The following is a 24,770-nucleotide window of genomic DNA, read 5'->3' on the forward strand; positions in this document are numbered from 1 at the left end:
CAGGTCACAGTACTTCTTAAAAAGTCAGTATTCCACAATCAGACACTGAATTACACGGTGGTATCTGTGTTTGAGCAGATGCCCTGGACACTGCTGTGTTTATTTCAAGTTCTTTAGATGACTAAGAAACCAAATATGCTTAAATATAAATAAGTATACAAAAGACAATGTTACACCCCTTTATCTATCCTGTCAGGTCAGACATGAAGATCCAAAGAGAATGAAGGCTTATGACCAGAGAAGACAGTACAGATCAACTGCATTTTTACACATCAAGATCATTCAGTATCATTCAGTTTCTGAAAAGATAAGTTCTTTGTCAAAAATAACTTTTCAAAACCATCTAAAAGGTCAAAACCAGAAATGATTTGCATTCCCTAAGAGGCCAGATCTAGAAAGTTGAAATAATTATTTCTGTTATCAATATCCAAAGGCATGGAGTATCTCCGTTGTCCTAAGGAAATCCAAATTCTCCAACATGAGCAAAACTTTAGATTGTGGGCAGTTATCTCACATCAGTCACAGAATTCGCTCCTGTAGAACAAGTGTGCTGACATTACTTGTCACTACTCCAGATTCTTTGCTCGTGCTGCCCACTACACCTTTCTTGTATTGCTAGGAATCCGCCAAAACCCAGCTCAAGCCCTCATATTCAATGCAGGCTTCTTGGACCATGCTTCTCTTCTTCCTCTCTTTTCCTACAGAATCTCTATCCTGCATCACCTAATTTTACCAAATGCACTTTCCATGTGCTTCACAGCACAATGAAATCACCAAGTCAATGACTATCGCCTTGCCCCAGGTAACATTTAGTATAGGGCTTCTCAATTCCACCTACACATTTCAGTCAACAGGGGCACGTTAAAAAAATGTGTGTATTAGTACACGTGTACATGCACTCACACACAAACACACACAAGCGCTCAAATCCCAATCCCAAAGATTCTGACTTATTTTGCCTTGTACAGATTCTGGCATTATTTTATTATTATTATCATTATTACTGTTGTTATTTACTATAGTTCCCCATTGATTATAAAAGTAGAGTAGGGTTGAGAACCACTGCTCTAATATGCTAAACAGATAATTCTTTTTTTTTTTAAGATTTTATTTATTTATTTTTCCCCCCCAAAGCCCCAGTAGATAGTTGTATGTCATAGCTGCATATCCTTCTAGTTGCTGTATGTGGGACGCGGCCTCAGCATGGCCAGAGAAGTGGTGCCCGCCCGGGATCCAAACCTGGGCCGCCAGCAGCGGAGCGCTCGCACTTAACCACTACGCCACAGGGCCGGCCCTAAACAGATAATTCTTACTCCAGCTTCTCAAGGTGCTGTCCATGATGAAAAGCAACACAGGGGGCCGGCCCAGTGGCGTAGCAGTTAAGTGCGCGTGCTCCACTTCCACAGCCGAGGGTTTGCAGCTTTGGATCCCAGGTACGCACTGACGCACCGCTTGTCAAGACATGCTGTGGCGGCATCCCATATAAAGTAGAGGAAGATGGGCACGGATGTTAGCCCAGGGCCAATCTTCCTCAGCAAAAGAGGAGGACTGGCATCGGATGTTAGCTCAGGGCTAATCTTCCTCACCAAAAAAAAAAAAAAAAAAAAAAAAAAAAAAAAAACAACATACCAAAAGGTCACTGTGAAAAAAAAAAAAAACTCATGTCCTACCTATACTCTCAGGAGCCTAGCCAAGATTCCAGCAAGTCAGCAAGGACATCACATCAGTATACCAACAGCAGATGGAAAGGCAGAGGAGGAAAGGACATGGATGGTTCAATCTAAATTCAGAGGTATCATTAGGCCCTCCCAGAGCAGAGATGGCACCATGCCTTGGGCTGTCCCACTTCAAGCACTGACATACTCTCATACACGACCACCAATGACACTAAAAATGACAAGTTCCCAAGCCAGTTATACTTGACGTGACATGACTGTGCAGAGTGGAAGATGGCAATGAAAAGTTTACATATTCGACTCTCCATTTTTAGGGTACAGGTAAACGATTTTGAATCAGGTAGGGGAACAAATTATATCATATTCATATGAAATTCTGTTTCTCAACTGTAGATTTCAGGTAAAACACAGCAGCAAATGAACCAAAATAATTATCACTAGTGAAAGCTGTGGATCTATGTTTACAGTCCTTCCAACCTCCCTGCTGCCTACTCAGAACTGCCTACAGCGGGACGGGGACTTCAGGTCACCATTCTGCAGCTATAGTCTTTCACTCTATGCTCTAAGCTTCTACTCCCATCAGCCTGCCTCCACATCCTTCATCAACAGGTCCTGAAGTTCTTTCTGATGGGAGCTTAATTCTCATGGGACGTCAGAGTCACAGATGCAGCAGCAAATGACACTGTTTCAATGAAAACACATCCAAATTTTAAGGGCCTCTACTACATTTTGTGACATTTTAAGAAAAAGTACACTAATTTTATGGAATAACAAAACAAATAATAATGCAAAAAAATGTAAGCACCTAGGTAGACTTAGAAAGAACTGTGTTTGCATGATTTTAGCAAGCCAATACTGACAAATATCTGCATTTAAGTAAATTGGAAAACAAATGAAAATTTTAACATTTTAAGTACAGACTTTTAAACAAAATCCAAGAAAAAATTCATTATAAGAAGGATGCCTGACTGAGTGATTATGACTGAAAAGATTTCAACTAATCATAAAGAAATATTTTTATCTTCGTCCAGAAAACTCAGAGTAGTTGAATTCCACATGGAATCATCAGATATGTGCTTGGAAATTACCACATCATTGTTTTCTGGACTGAGATCTACTGTAGAAATTTTCATATTTAGAAAATTATAAGGCAGGTGTCATTCTAGAATACATTTGCTCATGGGCACATTCCTTAAAATCCCACACTGAAATAAAAGTGAGTTACCAGACTCTGAGGAGAATAGGAGTTGACAGCAGTGGAGCTGCCAGTCCCTGGTGCCATCTGATTGTTGTGCTGAGAATTTGTGAAGACGAGGGCTTGGCCAAAGCCCTGCTGTTGGGAAGTTTCAAAGGAGTTGACTTCTGAGGCTTGACTGGGAGGAACAGGCTTCTGGAGCAAGGCTACCAGATCAATGCTAAGCAGACAAAAAGCAAATGAGGAACGAGTCATAAGCGAATCTTAGCAACAAATGAATTTGAGAAGTGTACCAATATAAAGTAACTTCTATCTAAGTGAGGAAAACCTTTGGAAACTGGAGTTTAAGGGAGCCAAAAGGAGGGCATCAATCCCCGAAAAAAACATACGAAGCCAGGGCTGAAGCAGGGCTATGCAGAGAAGGGAAACGAAAGGTGCGAATTTCCATAGAAATAGCACAATGACAACTGATTTGAAAACCTGGCGCAATTGAGTAAAACAATTTTCTGAAGTTTGGCTCATTTCCTTTAGAATATTTTGCCCCATTTATTTATTTATGATTTATCCCAGTGTCTCTCAAACTTTCCTAAAGGAGAGTGAATTCTTACTGTCTGGGAATGAGGACTACAGCCTCAGTAGACCATTCAGGCAGTTCCCCATTTATTAGAAATATTCCTATAAATTCTGCGTTCCACCACATAATACATTTAGGTTCATACGAATCTCATATAATTTTCTCTCTTAAATATTCAGGGAAAAAATGCACAAAATATTAACAAATACCCTGTTAATTAGAACTCTTATAATGCCCCCCAGAAAGACAGATAATCCAATTTGCAAATCGTGGCCTGAAAACCTGAACGCATGAAGAATAAAGGTCTGCCAGACAGATACTACCTGACACCTGGGTGAGCCACTTAACTCTCTGCTACAGGGCCTGCAAGGCAAAGGATTACCTCACATGGTAATTTGCCCCATTAAAGACTTTCAAAGGCCCGTTCCCAGTCAGTTCTCCTAACTGACACGCTCACTAGGCCAGTGAGGCAGATTCTGGGAGGTCAAACAATTCAAGACTCACTCGTGATACAGAGAGAAGTTCCCAGGCCCGAGTTCCTCTCCTGATGCTCTGCCACACTCACTTTCCCATAACCAGGCTGAAGTCCCAGACTAGTACCTAAGATTCCAAGGTAATGTTCTAGCTCATGATATCCCAACTCCAGGGATACAAATCCAGGGTAGTCATATTACATACGACCCAAGTCAAAAGTTGCATTACTACAAAAAACAGGGCAAGTTCTATTACAAAAGATTGATAAAACATATGCATGAAAAATACCACAGCAGTCTTCTGAAAAATAACTACTAAAAAAGTCCACTTGATATTGAAAAAAAGTTAAAATGATCCTATCAAATTCATTGAGTAATAAATACAACGAAGAAGTTGTATCCATTTAACAAGAAATTCCAAGCAATTCACAAAACAATATATTGCAAGACATAAAACCTTTGACAGTTTTTTATTTTTATTTTTATTTTTTTTGTGTGTGTGTGAGAGAGAGGAACATCAGCCCTGAGCTAACATCCATGCCAGTCTTCCTCTTTTTGCTGAGGAAGATTGGCCCTGGGCTAACATCTGTGCCCATCTTCCTCCACTTTACATGGGACACCACCACAGCATGGCCTCACAAGCAGTGCATCGGTGCACGCCCAGGATCCAAACCCTGGCCGCCAGCAGCGGAGCGCGTGCACTTAACCACTAAGCCACAGGGCCAGCCCCGCTTTGACAGTTTTTATTTCCCTATAATGAAGTCTTTTTTTTTTTTTTATTTTTATTTATTTATTTATTTTTCCCCCAAAGCCCCAGTAGATAGTTGTATGTCATAGCTGCACTTCCTTCTAGTTGCTGTATGTGGGATGCGACCTCAGCATGGCCGGAGAAGTGGTGCGTCAGTGCGCGCCCGGGATCCGAACCCGGGCCGCCAATAGCAGAGCGCACGCACTTATCCACTAAGCCACGGGGCGGGCCCATGAAGTCTTATAACCATCTCATTTAGCATAAGATTGTGCATGTTAGGTTCAAAATTGCCTTCAATTTTCAGGCGTCATATATATCAAGCCTTTTATCCTTTTAGATCACTACGTTTTGAAATCATAATCAAAGGTTTTTAGACTTATTCTGAAAACTAGGATGTAAATAAATGCTTTTCAATAATTCAGTTTTGTACACATTCTAACAATGTTTCTATTACCCCCAAAAGCTCCTTGCTTTTCTGTAATCTATGAGACTAATAGATTAAAACTAGGAGAGCCCATATACAATGAGAAGTTTGTATTAACCTGAGAAGATCTAAATAAATGGTATTATATGAAGAAACCAAAGAATATTTTGTATTAAGTTCATCTGTCAAAAAACAGTATGTTTACAAAAGTAAAAAAGAACCATTAAATAGGTTTAACATAATCTCTGCCACAAATGATGATAAATCACCAACATAATTGCTATTTTAATTCATCAGTGGATACAGTCAATTAGGAAATGATGGAGGCTCTGTCAGCTGACCAGGTAGCTTAGGGACAAAATAAAGTCTTAGACAGAAAAAAGAAAACATAGAAACAGATTCAAGAAAAGTGAAAAAAACAGAAAGAAACACAAGAATCAAACACTTTTCTTGAAGCAAGAAATTTCAATTACGCTTTGAATAACAAACAAAAGGTGGCAAATGTGTTTACCTTGGCCCAGGTGTGACAGGATTCTCCACTGGGACAGACGAGGCAGTGAAGACCTTTGTTTCAGAAAGCTGTATGGAAAGAATGAAAAAAATATTTTAATCTTATTCTGTGTGATATCAAACCAAAAATATATCAAATTCCTGACAATTTTTAGTCACCAGTACTCTCATTATAGTCCCCCCAAAAGGTGGACTAAAGGAAAAAGGAAATATACAGGCGATCAAGACAAGTAATTTTCTTCAGGTGAAGGTGATTTCAGTTTGACAAGCCCACAATAAGGATTTCACATCAGGGGAACAGCACAGTGAAGTCAAGTCAGGCCAAGATTCAAGTCCCAGTCTTACTACTCTATTTGACATTATGCAAAGTGAGAATACCAATAAAACCACCACCAATGTTAGCATAATGCCAAAAAGGGGTAGGGAAGTTTGAAAAGGCAAAATAATTGACGTTTTCTTTCCCCAAAGACAGATGGCTTTAGTATTTTGTATTAGTAATTTTTATTTCTTTTTTATTAAGTCATGGGTTTCCTTCCTGTTTTTATTAAAAAAATATTTTATTGAGGTATAACACACACAATAACTGCAAATATTCAAAATGAATAACTGAATGAGTTTTGTCATATGTATACTCTTACAAAACCATCACCACCTCAAGACAATGAACATATCTATTACCCCACGAGTTTGTTCCTGTCCCTGTGTAATCAATTCCTCCCACCTTCTCCCCAGGCAAACACTAAAGTGCTTTCTGTCACTATAGATTAGGTTGTATTTTCTAGAATTTCAAATGGGATAAAAAAAATACGCAATCTTTTCTGTCTGGCTTCTTTCATTCAACATAATTATTTTGAGATTCATGCGTATTGTTTTAATGCACTTTTAAGGCACACAGGATAAAATTTTTTGAAACCTCAATTGACATTAATGAAAGGTAGACTCTTTCTATGTTTTCAAAGTAGGGCATGGGCTTTTAAAGGCTGATAAATGTTGATCCAAAGACACAAAGGAGTAATTCTATGAAAAGCAATGATAGATCTAAAGCGCTAAAAACATTAGTAAGTTGAAGGAAAATGAGAACCACATTAATCACCAACATCATCTCTAACCCTGGCAGAACACAGAAAACTTGACTGTTTCCTTCTGTCTTTTTTAAAAAGAGGGGCAAGAGGAGGGGAAAAGTGAGTCGTCATTGTTCTAAGCTCTACAAGGAATTTAGGATTTGCATTTTAGATCACCATTACTTGGTATCATCTCAGAAAACTTTAAAATTTTTTTGATAATTCCTGAGAAAAGATGTCCAAATTCCCTATGCTACTTCTTTTCAGTAATTATAAATTATATTGTGATACAATATGATCTTTACAGCAGAACAGTAATATCTGTGTGTACATTTGTACTGCTTGTTAGCAGACTTTCATCATAAGACCTCATCTGACCCACACAAAAACCCTGTGAGTTAGGCAGGACAGTTATTATGATATTCACTATAGAGATGAAAAATAGGAGGCTCAGAAAGGAAAGATGCCTCGTCCAAGGTCAACAGGGCAACCCAGCTAGAATCTGAATACAGGCCTTTTGCCTTCCGACCTCCTGCTGATTTTCTAACCTGCCTGCTGAACCAGACAACAGGCAAAGATGTAAAGCTTTTAGCTCTATAAGCTTTGTTTTTCTCCAAACTCTTAGCAAAAATTCTACTGACAAAACATTTAGAAGTAGACAGTTCTTTCTGAAGTAAGGTAAAGTGCCCACAGGCTGCTCGCTCTGACTTCCCCATGTCACCGGTACCCATCCGTCCACTGATTCAAAAATTATCCATCTAGTCCAGCCTTCTATACAGGTAACCCCAAGGACTTGTGCTTAGTATGTGGCAGAAGTGAAAATATACCCTAAATCTCCTAAATCCCAATCAAATGAGCATATCTGTTCTCCTCCTTCCTCACATCCTACCCAGCTCACTCCCTAACAAGCCAGATATAATAATGCTAAAAAAGGAAAGCAGCATAAATGCAGTTTAGAAAAAAAAGTACTTGTGAGTACAAAATGGGAGAGAGGGGAAAAAATAATCTCAAAAAAAAATCTCAGGGGCCGGCACCGTGGCTTAGTGGTTAAGTGCGCGCGCTCTGCTGCTGGCGGCCCGGGTTCGGATCCCGGGCGTGCACCAACGCACCGCTTTTCCGGCTATGCTGAGGCCGCGTCCCACATACAGCAACTAGAAGGGTGTGCAGCTATGACATACAACTATCTACTGGGGCTTTGGGAATAAATAAATAAATAAATAAAATTATTTTTTTTTAAAAATCTCAAAGTTTAGGTCACTTCATGTGATTTTGAAGGTCAAAACTTATAACTCCTTTATTCTCTCCCTCCTAGTGTCTGCTAAAACTCTCTATCGTGTACGTACTTCTGTTCTGGGGCTTGAGAGCCAAGAGAAAAATGGTATAAAATATGGTATAAAGCTAGTTCAGTTACTTTTTCTTTTTCACTATTTAAGTTAAATATTTTTTATCACAGAATATCTTATGCTGAACCCAGAACTTATAGACTGACACAACCGAGAAGCTAGTGCAGTACACTCAAAAATGTCTGTGGAATAATCAGTACAAAAAGGGCCAGTCTAGTTGAAAGGGGAAGAGGGCTGGGCCTAGAACCAGAATGACTTATTTAAGCTAATTTCAGTCCAAAACACGGACTCTCTCCTTTAATAAAAATGTTATTAAGAATAATTAATAGGGCCGGCCCCATGGCTTAGCGGTTAAGTGCACGCGCTCCGCTACTGGTGGCCCGGGTTCACAACCCGGGGGCGCACCGATGCACCGCTTCTCTGGCCATGCTGAGGCCGCGTCCCACATATAGCAACTAGAAGGATGTGCAACTATGACATACAACTATCTACTGGGGCTTTGGGGCGGGGGCGGTGGGAAGGAGGAGGATTGGCAATAGACGTTAGCTCAGAGCTGGTCCTCCTCAGCAAAAAGAGGAGGATTAACACAGATGTTAGCTCAGGGCTGATCTTCCTCAAAAAAAAAAAAAGAATAATTAATAGTTCATAGGCCATGGCAATAGCATCTGTTCATTATCAGGCCAAACAAAACAAAGATAAGCTAAAAAATGATTTCAGTCCTATTTAACAATGATTTCAGTCCTATTTAATATCTAGTCATTTTTATGGGCCGGCCCCGTGGCTTAGCGGTTAGGTGCGTGCGCTCCGCTGCTGGCGGCCCGGGTTCGGATCCCAGGTGCGCACCGACGCACTGCTTCTCCGGCCATGCTGAGGCCGAGTCTCACATACAGCAACTAGAAGGATGTGCAACTATGACATACAACTATCTACTGGGGCTTTGGGGGAAAAAAATAAATAAATAAATAAATAATTTAAAAAATAATAATAATAATAATAACATCTAGTCATTTTTAAGTGGATGCTTTAAAACCAAGTTTCTTAAGAATGTCAAAATAACAACTTCCTTCTGAGAAGTATCTGCTAAAAAAACATGGTAATCACAGAGGTCTGAAAAAGAGCCAAGAACAGCGTAAGATATCTCAGGCTTTCTTCAAAGTAACCATGCCTCCACCAGAAACCAAAAGAAAGATGGATCTGATCTGATGCTAAACACTTACATCTTCAGTCCAGTCTTCTGTTGTCCACTCTTCCACAGAATTCTTCCAGGCCCCTGTTGAGAAGCGACAACAATTTCAGTTTACACCACAAAGTCAATATGGTCTTATTCCAAATGATTCTTTATGGCGTTCTGCACAAGACATATCAGATGCCTCATTAGCAATTTGGTTTATCATCCAAGAAATATGAGGCTCTTAATCTATTCTCAATAAAATTGGTCACGTTTTCAAACACAACTTGGCTAGGTACTATCCACATAAACTCAAAGCAATGTCTCAAATAGATTTTGCTTCAGTGTAGATCACATCCAAGCAATTCTACCTTGAGTAAGAAAGTATGGGCACAGCACAAATACACAACATTTAACAATGAGATCATTCCTTATGCTACATAGAATTTAAAACAGAAGAAAATTCAATGTAAGGCAGGTCCGGGCCGGCCCCGTGGCTTAGCGGTTAAGTGCGTGCTCTCCGCTGCCGGCGGCCCGGGTTCGGATCCCGGGTGCGCGCCGAGGCACCACTCCTCCAGCCATGTTGAGGCCGCATCCCACATACAGCAACTAGAAGGATGTGCAGCTATGACAGACAACTATGTACTGGGGCTTTGGGGGAAAAATAAATAAATAAAATCTTTAAAAAAAAAAAAAAAAAAAAAAAAAATGTAAGGCAGGTCTGCCTTGGATCCTATTTCAGATGGATTAGTGAATTATCATATTTAGAGATCCTTTTTATAAGATATTGTCTCCACTATATGGTTTCCTAATAGGTCTCCAGCAAAGCTGGACCTCAGTCCTGCTCACATCAAGTCTGGTGCTATTAACTTCTGACAAGCAGGCACAGAGGATATGCTCAGACAGTTCTTAAAGAACACTCATCCATAAAACAATTAAGTGCTTTAGAGAAAAGCACTGGTATTCAAAAATGCTGACTTTAGTACTTAGAGATCCTGTATAAGTATAGGCCCACTATTTTAAAGCATATATGCAAACACTTACCCAGGGAAAATGTTTTAAAAGGAAATACACTAAGATATTAACTATAACCACCCCCAGGAAGTGAGATTGTAAATGTTTTCAGTTCCTTTAATGAGAAGAAATGAGTCAAACATCTGACCTACAATGAGGTTTGTGTGTGGGGAGGAGAAAGAGAGGAGAAGGAGAGGCACACTCCTGAGAAAAAAGGACAGGTGACCAGATCTCACTTCCTTGGAATCATGTCAACAATCTAATAACCAACCACCTCATCAATAAACTCATGGTGTTACCTAAGAAAAGAGTCCTTCTCTATGGAATGCTTTCAACAGGATGTCCCTAATTTAGGAGGGGTTCTGGCAAACAAACACAGCAGCTATAGATTTATGGAACATGGCTCCCTGTAAAATATCACATAGGATATGATACAATATGGGAATAAAGGGGGGCCTTTCAAACCTGAAAACATTCCCTGCTTTGTGAGAAACCTATGCACATCACTTAGAGACCTCATCTATTACTGTGGACCAGAGGCCATGTGTGTTGCAAGAAGGCAGGCCTTGGCTAAAGAACTCGCTGCTCTTCTGTGCCTCTCAATTGCCTGTATGCCTGAAATAATAGTAAAGCTTGATAAAGATGTCAATATTTAAACTGACAAGCAGATATTTTGTATTGGCTCACTCATACCTTTAAATGGTTTCCATAATTTCTCCAGAAATGTCATAAAACAAAATATGAATTTATGTTCCCCCAAAACATCTCTCTGAATTAAAATTTTTTTAATTAAAATATTTTTTAAACAAAAATAGAAGTAATAGTTTAAATGAAAAAACACAAGGTACAATTAGTCCCAGTTGGAAATCAGTACTGGAACCTTGTTCTCTAGACCCCTGCACAGGCCTCTTGGAGAGGACACTGTACACGAAGCTAAATGAATCTGAGGCAAGCGATCCACCCACCCTTCACTCTTACCTTCCTTCTATAATGTGACTTTCTTTTAAGTACTAATAAAAACATAATCTCTAATCTGTGAATATATTTCCTTCCAGACTTTTCTCTAAGTACACGCATAATTTAAAAAGCTCAAAACTGGACTAATTTCAAAGATGGCCAATACATTGTGTTCTTGGGGCCACCTCCATCCAACCTACCCTATACTCATGCTGTCAAATTCATCACAGGAGACAGTACTCTAACTTGAAGATTGACAAATTCTACTTTACAAAAGCTGAGGCTCAACCTAAGCGGTTTTAGGATAATTAAGAAATAGAAAACAATTTCAAAGCCTCAAAAATCGTTGCTAAATTTTCACTTTCGAGGCATCTAAGGTTATAATAGGAAACAATTTATGGTGGCATTCTCCTTAGGAACCCTTCATCAACCATCATCAACCAACCAATATTGGGTTAAAAGCCTACACATTAAGCATGATGCTAAGTATCCAAGTCATATCTCATTGGAAAGAGAATTAAAATCTTTGTGATCAGGGTAATATTTTTTTTTTATAATTTTATTTATTTGTTTTTTTCCCCCAAAGCCCCAGTAGATAGTTGTATGTCATAGCTGCACATCCTTCTAGTTGCTGTATGTGGGACACGGCCTCAGCATGGCCGGAGAAGCGGTACGTCGGTGCGCGCCCAGGATCCGAACCCGGGCCGCCAGCAGCGGAGCGCACGCACTTAACCGCTAAGCCATGGGGCCGGCCCAGGGTAATATATTATTGAATGATAAATTACATGAAGCTGATTAATACATTAAAAAATTGGAGGACGACGGGGGCCGGCCTGGTGGCACAAGCGGTTAAGTGTGCAGGCTCTGCTGCAGCGGCCTGGGGTTCGCCGGTTCAGATCCTGGGCGCACACCGACGCACTGCTTGTCAAGCCATGCTGTCGCGGCATCCCATATAAAGTGGAGGAAGATGGGCAGGGATGTTAGCCCAGGGCCAGTCTTCCTCAGCAAAAAGAGGAGGATTGGCAGATGTTAGCTCAGGGCTGATCTCCTCACCAAAAAAAAAAAAAAAAACTGGAGGACGAAAAAGTTAATGAAAGCTAGACTGTTAAGAGAAAACTTATGGGGAAGATGGAGCACAGCAAAAAACTTGAAGGCTGGAAAATATCAGAACAGACAGATATATAAAGAAGGGATATTCCAGGGGAGAGAAACAATAATGAGGCATTACAAAAACCTATAAATAAAATATTAAAAGTATCCTAAAGTTTAAAACATACTTTTTCTTCCAAAAATTTTTAAGTTGCAGCACAATACTCCTAACATAAAATTTACCATCTTGGTCATTTTTAAGTGTATAATTCAGTGGTACTAAGTTAGAACATACTCTCTTATACATGATATGTAGAGACGAGCCTACTACTTAAGAGAATTAGGAAAATAATTAAAACACAAATTTAGACGTGCAGAAGGGTGTGAGAATCTGAGTATATAACAAGCAGGCAGAAGACAACATATGTAGTTGTAAGCAGAACAACATGGTACAGTGGTACACATGGTACAGGCAATAGAGGGGAAGCCCCAGGTTAGCAACCAGGGCCAAGTGGTTGCAGTAACCCACCCTAGACACACAGACTATAAAAAATACCAGACACTAGATACAGAAGAACAAAGGTCAGGTCCTAACCCTATTCTGGAATATTAAAATTTTACAGTAAGAATTTGGTCCATAATAGACCTATAGACCTATACCTCGAACATATGGGAAAATGTCAATGACATTTATTTTCAGCTTAAAACAATAAACTTGAGATGTGTGCTAAATGTTCAATTTAATTGATGTTAGTCCTCTATCAAGAGCACATATAAGTCAGCCATATAGGTAAAAGGAAAACGATGCAAAATCTGTGGCGTCTTGAAGGCCAATCTGTAAAACACTTCCATAATCAAAAGCTGATAATTATTCCATCAAGTAGTTGTAAAAACATAGATTACAAACATTTACCTGATGAATTTTTATTAACTAGCCTTGATAAAAATGGAAGATATTGTAAACATTTTATAAGATTCTTAACTAAGGACATTTTTTAAATAAAACATTCATACCTTTGGGTCCCTAAGAATTTTTGTTTGGCAGATTCTGAGCTACATTTTGAGCATTTGATGCCAGTTCTGCACATCAATGTAAAATGGAAGGCTTTATTTTTTTTTATTTTTTATTTTTTTTTTTTAAGATTTTATTTATTTATTTATTCCCCCCAAAGCCCCAGTAGATAGTTGCATGTCATAGCTGCACATCCTTCCAGTTGCTGCATGTGGGACGCGGCCTCAGCGTGGCCGGAGAAGCAGCGCATCGGTGCGAGCCCGGGATCCGAACCCGGGTCGCCAGCAGCGGAGCACGCTCACTTAACCACTAAGCCACGGGACCGGCCCTAAAATGGAAGGTTTTAACACATCAAAACAATTAAGGTATTTATCAGACGATAAACTGGTCAGCAAGTTAAACAGAGGACAGAAAGCATCAAAGCTAAGTATATGCTGTGCATCCAAGGAGAGGGGAACCTACTGCAATTCATGCTGTGACAGGCCACTGGGACTCAACATGAGTTGTCTTAGCCAGATGGCCCTTGAACATCCAGTTTGCATCAACTACGTTTGTTCTCATTCTCATGTTCACCAAGCTCCCTTCCCACTTGTCAAAGAGAGCATTCCAATCTGTTTAATAGGTTATACCTATTTTTCTGTAAATTTATAAATTAGCATTCTGACTATTCTCAGTCTTTCTATTTGGGTTAATGTGAGTCTGCCTCTAAGGAAAGAATTTGATTATTATACTGTCAAAGTCAGGTTTCTGAGCCTATAAGGCTGAGAGCCGGACTCAGAAATCTGCGTTATCTACAAGACAATACCATTCTGTAATACCTCTAAAGAAACAGCCAGCATCCATTAGCTGACCACATCCTTTAAGTGTATTCAGTATCAAACACATTTTGCTTATCTAAATGTTTTTCAGCAAGGAATCTGCTATTCCAAATGATATCGAGGGGAAGGAAGGGGAGAAAAGAGAGAGGACAGAAGACAGGAGATGGGAGAAAAGGAGGGGGAATGAGAAAAACAAAAATAGCAGTTAATCGACTAACTCAACACTTGATTTAAACATCAGTGGAGAGGGCCGGCCCCGTGGCTTAGCAGTTAAGTGCCTGCGCTCCACTGCTGGCAGCCCGGGTTCGGATCCCAGGGCGTGCACCGACACACGGCCTCTCCGGCCATGATGAGGCCGTGTCCCACATACAGCAACTAGAAGGATGTGCAACTACGACATACAACTATCTATTGGGGCTTCAGGGGGGAATAAAAAGGAGGAGGATTGGCAATAGATGTTAGCTCAGAGCTGGTCTTCCTCAGCAAAAAGAGGATTAGCACGGATGTTAGCTCAGGGCTGATCTTCCTCACAAAAAAAAAGAAAGAAAAAAAAAATCAGTGGAGATTATGAACAAAGCTGCTATACACATCACGTGCAGGATTTTGTGTGGATGTGTTTTCATTCCCCTTCAATAAAAACCTAGGGTTGGGATTGTCAGATTTGATGGCAAAGGTATGCTTTCACACCAGCCATGTATGAGCTCAAGTCATTCCACCATCTCCACTAACACTTGGTACTGTCAGTTTTCTCTTAAAGCCATTTTAACGGATGAATGGTGGTAACCCACTGTGGTTTTAATTTGTACTTCCCCAGTGATGGTGAGCATGTTCTTATGTGCTTATTTGCCATCATACATCTTCCTTTGTGAAGCATCTGTTCAAATCTTTTGCTCATTTTTTATTAACTTTTTATTCTGAAATAATTATAGATTCACAAGAAGTTACTCTTTGTCCAGTCTTCCCAGAAAATTACATCTCACATAATTACAGTGCAATATAGTAGCCAAAACACTGGCATAGACACCATGTTACGTGCATAATTCTATGTTTTTCTTTATCGTGGTAAAATACACATTACATAAAATTTACATTAACCCTTTGTAAGTGTAGAATTCGTTTGTACTAAATACATTCACAATATTGTACAACCACCACCACTACCCATTTCCAGAACTTTTTCAATTTTTCGTTCACTTTTAATTGCTCATTTTATTGGGTTGTTTGCTTTCCTATTACTGAGTTGTGAGAGTTCGTTATATATTCTATATACAAGTCCCTTTTCAAATAGGGGATTTATAAATATTTTCTCCCAAACTATGCCTACCCTCTCATTTTCTTTATTCTCTTCTGAACATTTGAGTTTTTCTTTTATGACTCACGCTTATTGTGTCTTATATAAGAAATCTTAGGGCCGGCCCTGTGGCTTGGTGGTTAAGTGCGCGCGCTGCGATGCTGGCGGCCCGGGTTCGGATCCCGGGTGCGCATCGAGGCACCACTTCTCTGTCCATCCTGAGGCCGAGTCCCACATACAGCAACTAGAAGGGTGTGCAGCTATGACATACAACTATCTACTGGGGCTTTGGGGGCAAAAAATAAAATAAATAAAATCTTTAAAAAAAAAAAAAAAAAAAAAAAAAGAAATCTTAGCCTAACCCAAGATGGCGAGGATTTGCCCCTGTGTTTTCTTTAGAACTTGTGCTTTCAGGTTTCACATTTTGAGCTATTATCCACTTGGTTCTTTTTTTTTTTTTTTTGTGAGGAAGATCAGCCCTGAGCTATCATCCATGCTAATCGTCCTCTTTTTGCTGAGGAAGACCAGCTCTGAGCTAAAATCTATTGCCAATCCTCCTCCTTTTTTTTCCCCCAAAGCCCCAGTAGACAGTTGTATGTCATAGTTGCACATCCTTCTAGTTGCTGTATGTGGGACGTGGCCTCAGCATGGCCGGAGAAGCGGTGCGTCGGTGTGCGCCAGGGGTCCGAACCCCGGCCACCCGTAGCGGAGTGCACGCACTTAACCGCTAAGCCACCGGGCCGGCCCCCACTTAATTATTTCTTTGTACACAGTATAATGTATGGCATTGAAGTGCCTTGGAACCCTGGTCAAAATCAATTAGCCATATATCTGTGGGCTTATTTCTGGATCTGCTATCATATAGTTGATCTCTCTCTAATCTCTTGCCAGTTCCTCAGTCTTGATTAGCGTAGCTCTAGAGTAAGTTCTTAAAATCAAAGAGTGTGAGTATTTGGACTTTGCTGTTCTTTTTCAAAACTCTCAGGGCTGGCGCAAGCAGTTAAGTGTCCGCGCTCCACTGCGGCGGCCCAGGGTTCGCCGGTTCGGATACCGGACGTACACAGACACACCAATTGGCAAGCCATGCTGTGGCGGCTTCCCATATAAAGTGGAGGAAGACAGGCACGGATGTCAGCCCAGGGCCAGTCTTCCTCAGCAAAAAAAAAAAAAAGAAAAAAAGAGGAGGATTGGCAGATGTTAGCACAGGGCTGATCTTCCTCACAAAAAAACAAAAACAAAAACAAAACACCTTTCTACAAAAACTTTAGAATCAAGTTGTCGATTTACAAAAAGAAATCTGCTGGGATTTTGATAGAACTTGTACTGGACTTATACATCAATTTGGGGAGAAATGACATTTCAATAATATTGAGTCTTCTGATTCATAAACAGTGAATATCTCGTCATGTTGCATAATTTTCAACATACAAGTAATGTACATACTTTCTCAGGTTTGTACCTAAGTAGTTCATGTTTTTGTTCTACCATTAATGGTACTGGGTTTTGTTTTGTGTTTTCTTTTATTGTATTTTGCAATTGTTCATTGCCAGTATAGAAACACAGTGTCTTGATTTTAGTGGTGGTTACACAACTATATGTATTTGTTAGAATTCACCCACTTAAACCTCTTTAAAAGGGTAAATTTTATTGTATACAAATACATCTCAATAAACCTGACTTTTTAAAATATCAGTGGGGAAAATTTTTCATGTGGTGGACTACCATGGATTAATAATAAGTTCAAAGAGTAAGTCAGGAAAAATCAACCTTCACAATACTGAGACTTGAACTATATAAAAATGGTATATCCTTCCATTTATTATTTCTTCTTGAATCTCTCAATTTTATATATTTTTTTAAATTTTTATTTATTTATTTTTCCCCCCAAAGCTCCAGTAGATAGCCGTATGTCATAGCTGCACATCCTTCTAGTTGGTGTACGTGGGACGCGGCCTCAGCATGGCCGGAGAAGCGGTGCCTCGGTGCGCGCCCGGGATCCGAACCCGGGCCACCAGTAGCGGAGCGTGCGCACTTAACCACTAAGCCACGGGGCCGGCCATCAATTTTATATTTTAATATAAGATTTTATGTTTTATATTTTCATAGAAGTCTTATCATCTTACATATCATTAGACTTCTTCGTAGGCATTTGGTGTTTCTTGAGGCTATTAATTTTTGTTCCATTTTCTGTCTGTTGATGGTTTATAGAAATAAGTTTACTAATTAACATTTTTATAAAGTTTTCAGTGCTTGGTTATTTAAAGAAAATTGAATTAAAAGACATTTAGAAAGTAAAAAAAAAAGAAAGAAAAATATATCTGTTTATTGAACTTCTGCTAGGACCTTTTAAAACTCTATTATTAATTTTAATAATTTACCTATAGATTCTTTTATATCAGTGCCAGAAATGACAGGTTTTTTTCCTCCCTTTCCAACCCTTGTGACTTTTCTTTTTAATTCTCTATAGCAATGGTCAGGACCTCTGGTACAGCGGTGAATAGAAACAGTAAGAGTAAGTCCCTTTATCTTGTTCCACAGGAAAAATGTTCAACACATCACCATTAATTGTAATGTTTGCTGTAAGTTTTGTAGATTTCCTTTATCTAATTAAGAAAATTTCTTTGTATTCTGGATTCACCAGTTTTTAAAAAAATCAGGAATGGATGTAGGGTTTTGCCAAATGCTTTTTCATATTGAAATGATATGACTTTTCTCCTTTATTCTGTTAAGGTATGAATAATACTCACTTTTGTTATTGAGACATAACTCACATAGCATAAAATCCACCCTTTTAAAGCATGCAATTGAGTAGCTTTTTTGTGTGTGTGAGGAAGATTAGCCCTGAGCTAACATCTGTTGCCTATCCTCCTCTTTCTGCTGAGAAAGACTGGCTCTGGGCTAACATCCGTGCCCATATTCCTCTACTTTATATGGGACGCCGTCACAGCATGGCTTGACAAGCATCACATCGGTGCGCGCCCAGGATCTGAACCAGCAAACCCCAGGCCGCCAAAGCGGAGTGTGCACACTTAACCGCTGTGCCACCGGGCTGGCCCTCAACTGAGTAGTTTTTAGTGTATTCACAAGTTGTACAACAGTCACAACTATTCTAGAATACTTTCATCATTCCAAAAAGAAACCTTGAACCTACTAGTAGTCACTTCCCATTTTTCCCAAACATTCCCAGCCCTCGGCAACCACCAATATACTTTCTGTCTCTGTGTATTTGCCTAATCTGGACATTTCATATAAATGAAATTATACAATATAAAATATGTGGTCCTTCAAGACGCTTCTTTCACTGAGCATAATGTCTTCAAGGTTCATCCATGTTGCAGCATGTATCAGTACTTTATTCTTTTTTATGGCAGAATGGATATTCCATGGTATGGATGATTTATCACATTTTATTTATCCATTGAAAGACACATGGTTTGTTTCCACTTTTTAGCTATTGTGAATTACACTTCTACGAACATTTGTGTACAAGGTTTTATGTGAACTTATGTCTTCCATTCTCTTCGATATATAATAGGAGTCGACTGATTTTTAAATGTTAAACAAACTTTAATATCAAATAAAAATTTAATGTGGCCATGATGTATTATCCTTTCTCTACCTTACTGAGTTCTGTTTTCCAATATTTTGGCTTAAGATTTTTACATCTGTGTTCAAGAGTGAGATTAATCTATAATTTTAAATGTGAGCATAAAATTTATTGACATAAAGTATCTTCTTACGATCTTTTAATATCTATATTAATTATAATATATAACTAATTGTAATTACAATTAATATCAATATTACCTTTCTCATTCCTGTAACCAATTATTTATGCTTCTTGCTCCTTCCCTTGATCAGTCTCACAATAAACTGATCAATTTTACTAGTCTTGTCAAATTACTATTTATAATTTTTGCTGATCCTCTCTACAGTATCTTTGATTTCTAGTTCATTAATTGTGCTTCTGTGATGGTGACACGGTCTTATCTTTTGACCAGGCTTGATGTTACAGGGATGTTTCCTTTTAGATACTGTATTGAGCTATACCTTTATATTTTGGGTTATAATTCATGAAGTGCCAAAACATAATTGTAATAGTTAATATACATATTATCATGAACAAATCCTCAGAAGGGCTCTATTAAATAAACAGGCCAATTAACAAATATTTAGGGCCGGCCCCGTGGCTTAGCGGTTAAGTGCGCGCGCTCCGCTGCTGGCGGCCCGGGTTCGGATCCCGGGCGCGCACCGACGCACCGCTTCTCCGGCCATGCTGAGGCCGCGTCCCACGTACAGCAACTAGAAGGATGTGCAGCTATGACATACAACTATCTACTGGGGCTTTGGGGGAAAAATAAATAAATAAAAATCTTTAAAAAAAAAAAAGAAAACAAATATTTACCTATGGATTTCAGAAAAGAAATAATCCAAAAATAGTAGGATACAGAAAAACCTGCAAAAGCAATTGTTGCCTCAAACCCATCTATCATCTACCACTTTAACTGGACAAATTTTAGTGTCCACCATTAGGAATGGTAAGTACTCACCCCTAAGAAATTCTATATATACCTGACACACTGAGACTTGAGTGTGGGTTTGTACTGACTTACACAGATTGATCACAGCCTCTTCCTCATAGTGCAGAAGGGAAAAATCAAGTGTCTTATCATCAAGGAGATTATAAGTGAGAGACTCTGCAGGCAAGAACCAGCTAACAGTAGTCTCAGAAGGAGGACAGCAGCTTGTTTTCCACTCTTCTCCCTCAGCCCACTTTCATGTCATCTTTGTATGTTAAGAGCTCAAACATTTAAAACACATCTCCAACAAGAACAGACACTTACCAGTTCCCTCATCTGCACCATTCTGAGCAGCTTCCCAAACTACTGATTTTGTCCCACACTCATCTATAGACGGGGAATCTGAATAGTCAGCAGCATTAAATGTCCTAGGGTTTGAAACAAGTAAAGAATAAAGGCAAATGAAGCAATCATCAAAGTCACAAATTTAACTGTGCAACAGGGATATGTTCTGAGACGTGTGTCCTCAGGCAATTTCGTCGTCGTGCGAACATCATAGAACGTACTTATATAAACCTAGATGGTATAGCATACTACACACCTAGGCTGTACGGTACTAATCTTATGGGACCACCGTCGTATATGCGGTCCATCGTTGACCAAAACGTCATTATGCAACGCATGACTGTACATCAATCTCCCTAAAACAAGCCTTGTCCCTTGTAAGAGCCACCATAAGAAACCTCACCTTGCTTCTACTTAATCACAGCTAACTCTTCAGGCCATCAGGATACAGATCTTCTGAAAAGCAGAGGTTGCCTAGGAACCTTCCATATACTCTTGTACGATGCCCCTATTTCCCTCCATTGCTGTCCTCTGCATCCTAAAGCAAGTGTGGAGACCTGTAATCGTTCTAGGCTGAATAAGGCCTCTAACGGAAAGCCCCTCTGAAAAGTAAGCCCAGCCTAAAACAGGCAACAAGTCTTTCTCTTTCTAAGTCAGAATCCAGGTTTGGCTTTGAACCGTTTATAACAGATGTGTATGATCCTTTTTGTACAGAAACGATATAGATAAAAAGAAAACATTTTATTCAGTGCCTCTTTTTTCATTAAAATCCTAAATACCCATGATTCAGAGGTCTAACTAACTAGGGCCAAATTAAATATCATCTCCAAAATTTTCACAGCAGAATTTTTTTTCCAGCTTTATTGGGTATCATTGACCAAAAACAAAAAAAAGAAAAATTACAAAACAATATTTTTCAAAGTAAACAGCAAAATCCACAAAATTGTTTAAAGCTACTGGCTGGGCAAATATGTTTGAGTGTCCCAGGCAGTTTGCTCCGTGTTTTCATGCGACCTTTGTCCACAGGGAGCTCAGGCAGAAAATGGAGATGGCAGGAGGTATCACCTGAAGGCAGTGCCCCCCAACCATACTGCCCTGAAGCTGTGGAGAGAAAACAGGCTCTTTTGGAACCAATTCCCTTCCTTACTTGACTGTCATCCACATATGGCTTCTATAAGACACTTAAAAACTTTTTCTAAAAATCCAGGGGGAGCTAATGTTTTAGAAGCAGCAAAAAGTGAAAGAACAACCAGAAATTATGAATAGACAACTGACTGTGCCACCAATTTAGCTCACCCTTCGCTATTACAATCCAGGAAAAAAACTATCACTCTTGCATAGACAAACCTTGCATTTACTTACCATTCAAAGACAACTGCTGGATTTACCAACATAACTCTTATGAAGTAGTTTTCAACTAGGAGTGATTGGGCGCCACCCTCCAGGGAACATTTAGCAATGTCTGGAAATATTTTTGATTGTCACAACTTGAGGAAGGGTGCTACTGGCATCTACCAGGGAGAAGCCAGGGATGTTGCTCAACATCCTACAATGTAAAGGACATTCCACCACCTCAACAAACTATTATCCAATCCAAAATGCCAATAGAGCTAAGGCTAGAAACTCTGCTCTAAAGCCTACTGCAATACAATTTTATTTGTACTATTTCACTTCATCACTACTTTCTCTTTTTAAGTATAGAAAACATCTGACTCACCAGGATAAATAAATTGGGTACAGGACAGAGGAAGGAAAACCTTAGAGCAACAACTAGAGACAGTAATTACTATAAAAACAAGATGGCTAAGACTTACCCCATGCCTTGGGTTGAGAATCTTCCTGCCCCTCTCCCTCTGCCACGTCCAAATCCTTTAAAAAAATTTTTTTAGTGTAAAATAATACTTATGTCCTACACAATTATAATTCTACCAATTTCCCCTATACACACCCATCCAAACAATACTGTCATTGTTCCTAACAGCACCAACATTCCCATCCAGTGCACCCAATCTGCTGGTCTCTACTGACACAACTACCTACACAGTTATTGATTTCAAAGGCTAGAAAAGAATTTAATTCTGCTTGTATAATATTTGTGATATGTGACAGCTTAACATAGGGGCAGGTTAAAAAATATTCCGGGTCTTTTAAAATCAGTTAGTGCAAACACCATGACATCATAAGCCTCTACTATAAAATGAAACGAGAACCAGAAAGAGGAAACTGCTAAGTAAGCCGAAGGTAGTAGTAAATACCATTTTTAATACTAGGACTCTAACAAATAACCAAAATGGCAGCAAGCAAGAGAGCATGCAAGCAAGAAGAGATAGTTTTATTCAGCAGCTCTCCAGTCTTCCTTAATCAAAATCCTAAATTTTGGGGGCCAGCCCGGTGGCGTAGTGGTTGAGTTGGGGTTGGAGGTAAGGCAGATGGAAGAATTGGGAATCGATAAAGTGTACAGGGTTTCTTTTGGAGGTGATGAAAATGTTCTAGAATTGATTAGGATAATGGTTACATAACTCTATTACTATACTAAAAACCACTGAATTGTACAATTTAAATAGGTGAATTGTATGGTATGTGAATTATATCTCAAGAATTTTTTTTTTTTGCTATAATGGACACTGTTATCAAAGAAGAAAAGAAAAAACACAACTGGTCCTGATAAGTGGGCTCAGGTACACCCATTATAACAAGAGCCTCACTTCAATGGCATATGTGTGATAAATGGCACTAACAGTGGTTAAATAGTAAGAAAATAGTGGCAAAATGTTAAAAAGGGATTCTGCTAAGAAATCATTAAACAATGTCTACAATACTTGAACTAGAAAGCAAGGTGTGCATGAAAGAGAAGAGAGAAAGGAATTTATAAAAGAAATACATATCCTAAGGCTAAAAATTCAAAAAATCCTGCAAGTCCCCTAGAAAAAGTCAGTATCAATCGCATGTCTCTCTATCTCCAGAGAACAACAGCTGCAACCAAGTATGAACCACAAATAAGCCAGATATCTTAAGTAGATTTTTAAAAATCTAACCCATCTGCCCTGTAAATTTTAGCAAGATAACAAAATTGTTCTTTCCTAGTCACCTAGCTAGTAACACTACCAGTAACAATGTTTTCTGTGCATATATCATTTCCCTACATTGTTATCTGGGACAACACCTATCTTCATCTAACAACTCAGAATAAAGACCCAGGGTCTTTTAACAGAAAAAAACAAGTCCAGTGTTTCAGAAGATCATCACAAAGAAAAAACTAACGTTACGGTAAATCCTGTACCTTTTCTCCTAGAGGTCTCTCTAGAGACTCTGCACTATTTTTATACTAAATGATTCCTCAAGTTTTTTATTATTTAATATTTATGCCTCTTACACTGAGAGCCAGAATAAACAAGTTGCTCATTTCTCTTGAAAGAAGCCAAAACTCAGAGAACAGCCAACCACCTCTAGTGGAGGCAGATTCCAACTAGTGCTGAACACACGTAACCTAAAGAGAAGCAAGTAGGGAGAGTGACGCTGATCTAAGAAGATGGAAAGCAATCTCTCTCTCACTCCCAGGAGATTGTAAGGCTGTTTGATAACAGCCAAACGTGCCAGAAACTGCGTGAACTTGAATTTACCACTGCACTCTGGGTCAGGCCATGAAAGATCTTTCGATTCCTGACTAGTTCTAAAGTTCTTTACATCAACAAAAGTTCCCAAATTATCAGGGCTGGTTCAGTGATAAAGACGATGCCGTGCTGACTATGAGCTGCCTCCATGCCCAGAGACCTGTTCAGCCACACCGAGAGCAGGCCATCTCTGGGGCTCAGAGACCTGGGAGTCAGGCAGGTTGTGCCTCTCTGTCCCTGGATCAGGGTATATTCTCAGAGATAGGAATACACCTTTTCCAAACCCAAAGCAGCATAAGTAAGTCAAATGACAACAGCAAACTACCCCTGGGATTCAGTGAGGAAGAAAGCTTAGAATTTGCCCTCATACCCCATATGTTAGCTTTTCCTTAGCAAAGGAGTCTGATTATAAATGTGTCACGAGGGCCGGCCCCGTGGCTTAGCGGTTAAGTGCGCACACTGCTGCTGGCGGCCCGGGGTTCGGATCCCGGGCCGCACCGACGCACCACTTCTCCGGCCATGCTGAGGCCGTGTCCCACATACAGCAACTAGAAGGATGTGCAGCTATGACATACAACTATCTACTGGGGCTTTGGGGGAAATAAAAATAAATAAATAAAAATTATAAAAAAAAAAAAATGTCATGATAATTATCAGGCAAGAATTAATGGATTCTAATACTAGTGAATGAAAGTCTAATGAAAAAAAGGCTATTTACATGTAGTCTCAGAGTACTCTCCCTTCAAAATATTTATTATTTATGAAGGGGGGGTAGTAACTTTACAAAGGAGAACCTTGTCAGAAACTATCTTCCTTGAAGAAGTAATCAAAGCTAACGTTACTGGTAAGGGGACAAACCTGTATCATGTGCCCTCCAATAAGATGCACCGAGAAGGACAATTATCGTCATTTCATGGTATTCCTGAATCTAATCATGAGGA

General features: G+C 39.4%; 1 protein-coding gene and 1 non-coding gene across 7 annotated transcripts in view; both read right to left on the reverse strand.

Annotated features, from left to right (window-relative positions):
- UBAP2 (ubiquitin associated protein 2) overlaps positions 1-24,770 on the reverse strand; it is a 120,199-nt gene that overhangs the window by 23,786 nt on the left and 71,643 nt on the right. For 5 of the 6 annotated variants that reach the window (XM_087444734.1, XM_014785994.2, XM_087444735.1 and 2 more), the window contains 5 exons: positions 22,033-22,087; positions 20,198-20,301; positions 9,222-9,274; positions 5,602-5,669; positions 2,902-3,091 (listed from right to left, as the gene is read on the reverse strand). In XM_087444734.1, the coding sequence (XP_087300860.1) occupies positions 2,902-3,091; positions 5,602-5,669; positions 9,222-9,274; positions 20,198-20,301; positions 22,033-22,087 (470 nt within the window). The remainder of the gene's footprint in view (positions 1-2,901; positions 3,092-5,601; positions 5,670-9,221; positions 9,275-20,197; positions 20,302-22,032; positions 22,088-24,770) is intronic. The other variant, XM_087444733.1, reaches the window with a different exon arrangement.
- On the reverse strand, positions 2,702-2,784 carry LOC147914459 (small nucleolar RNA SNORD121A). Its single transcript, XR_015555496.1, has one exon. It is a non-coding gene; the product is annotated as a small nucleolar RNA SNORD121A (small nucleolar RNA).

This window comes from Ceratotherium simum, chromosome 20, assembly GCF_057802395.1.
Source record: "Ceratotherium simum simum isolate JZ-2026a chromosome 20, ASM5780239v1, whole genome shotgun sequence".
Lineage (NCBI taxonomy): Eukaryota > Metazoa > Chordata > Mammalia > Perissodactyla > Rhinocerotidae > Ceratotherium > Ceratotherium simum.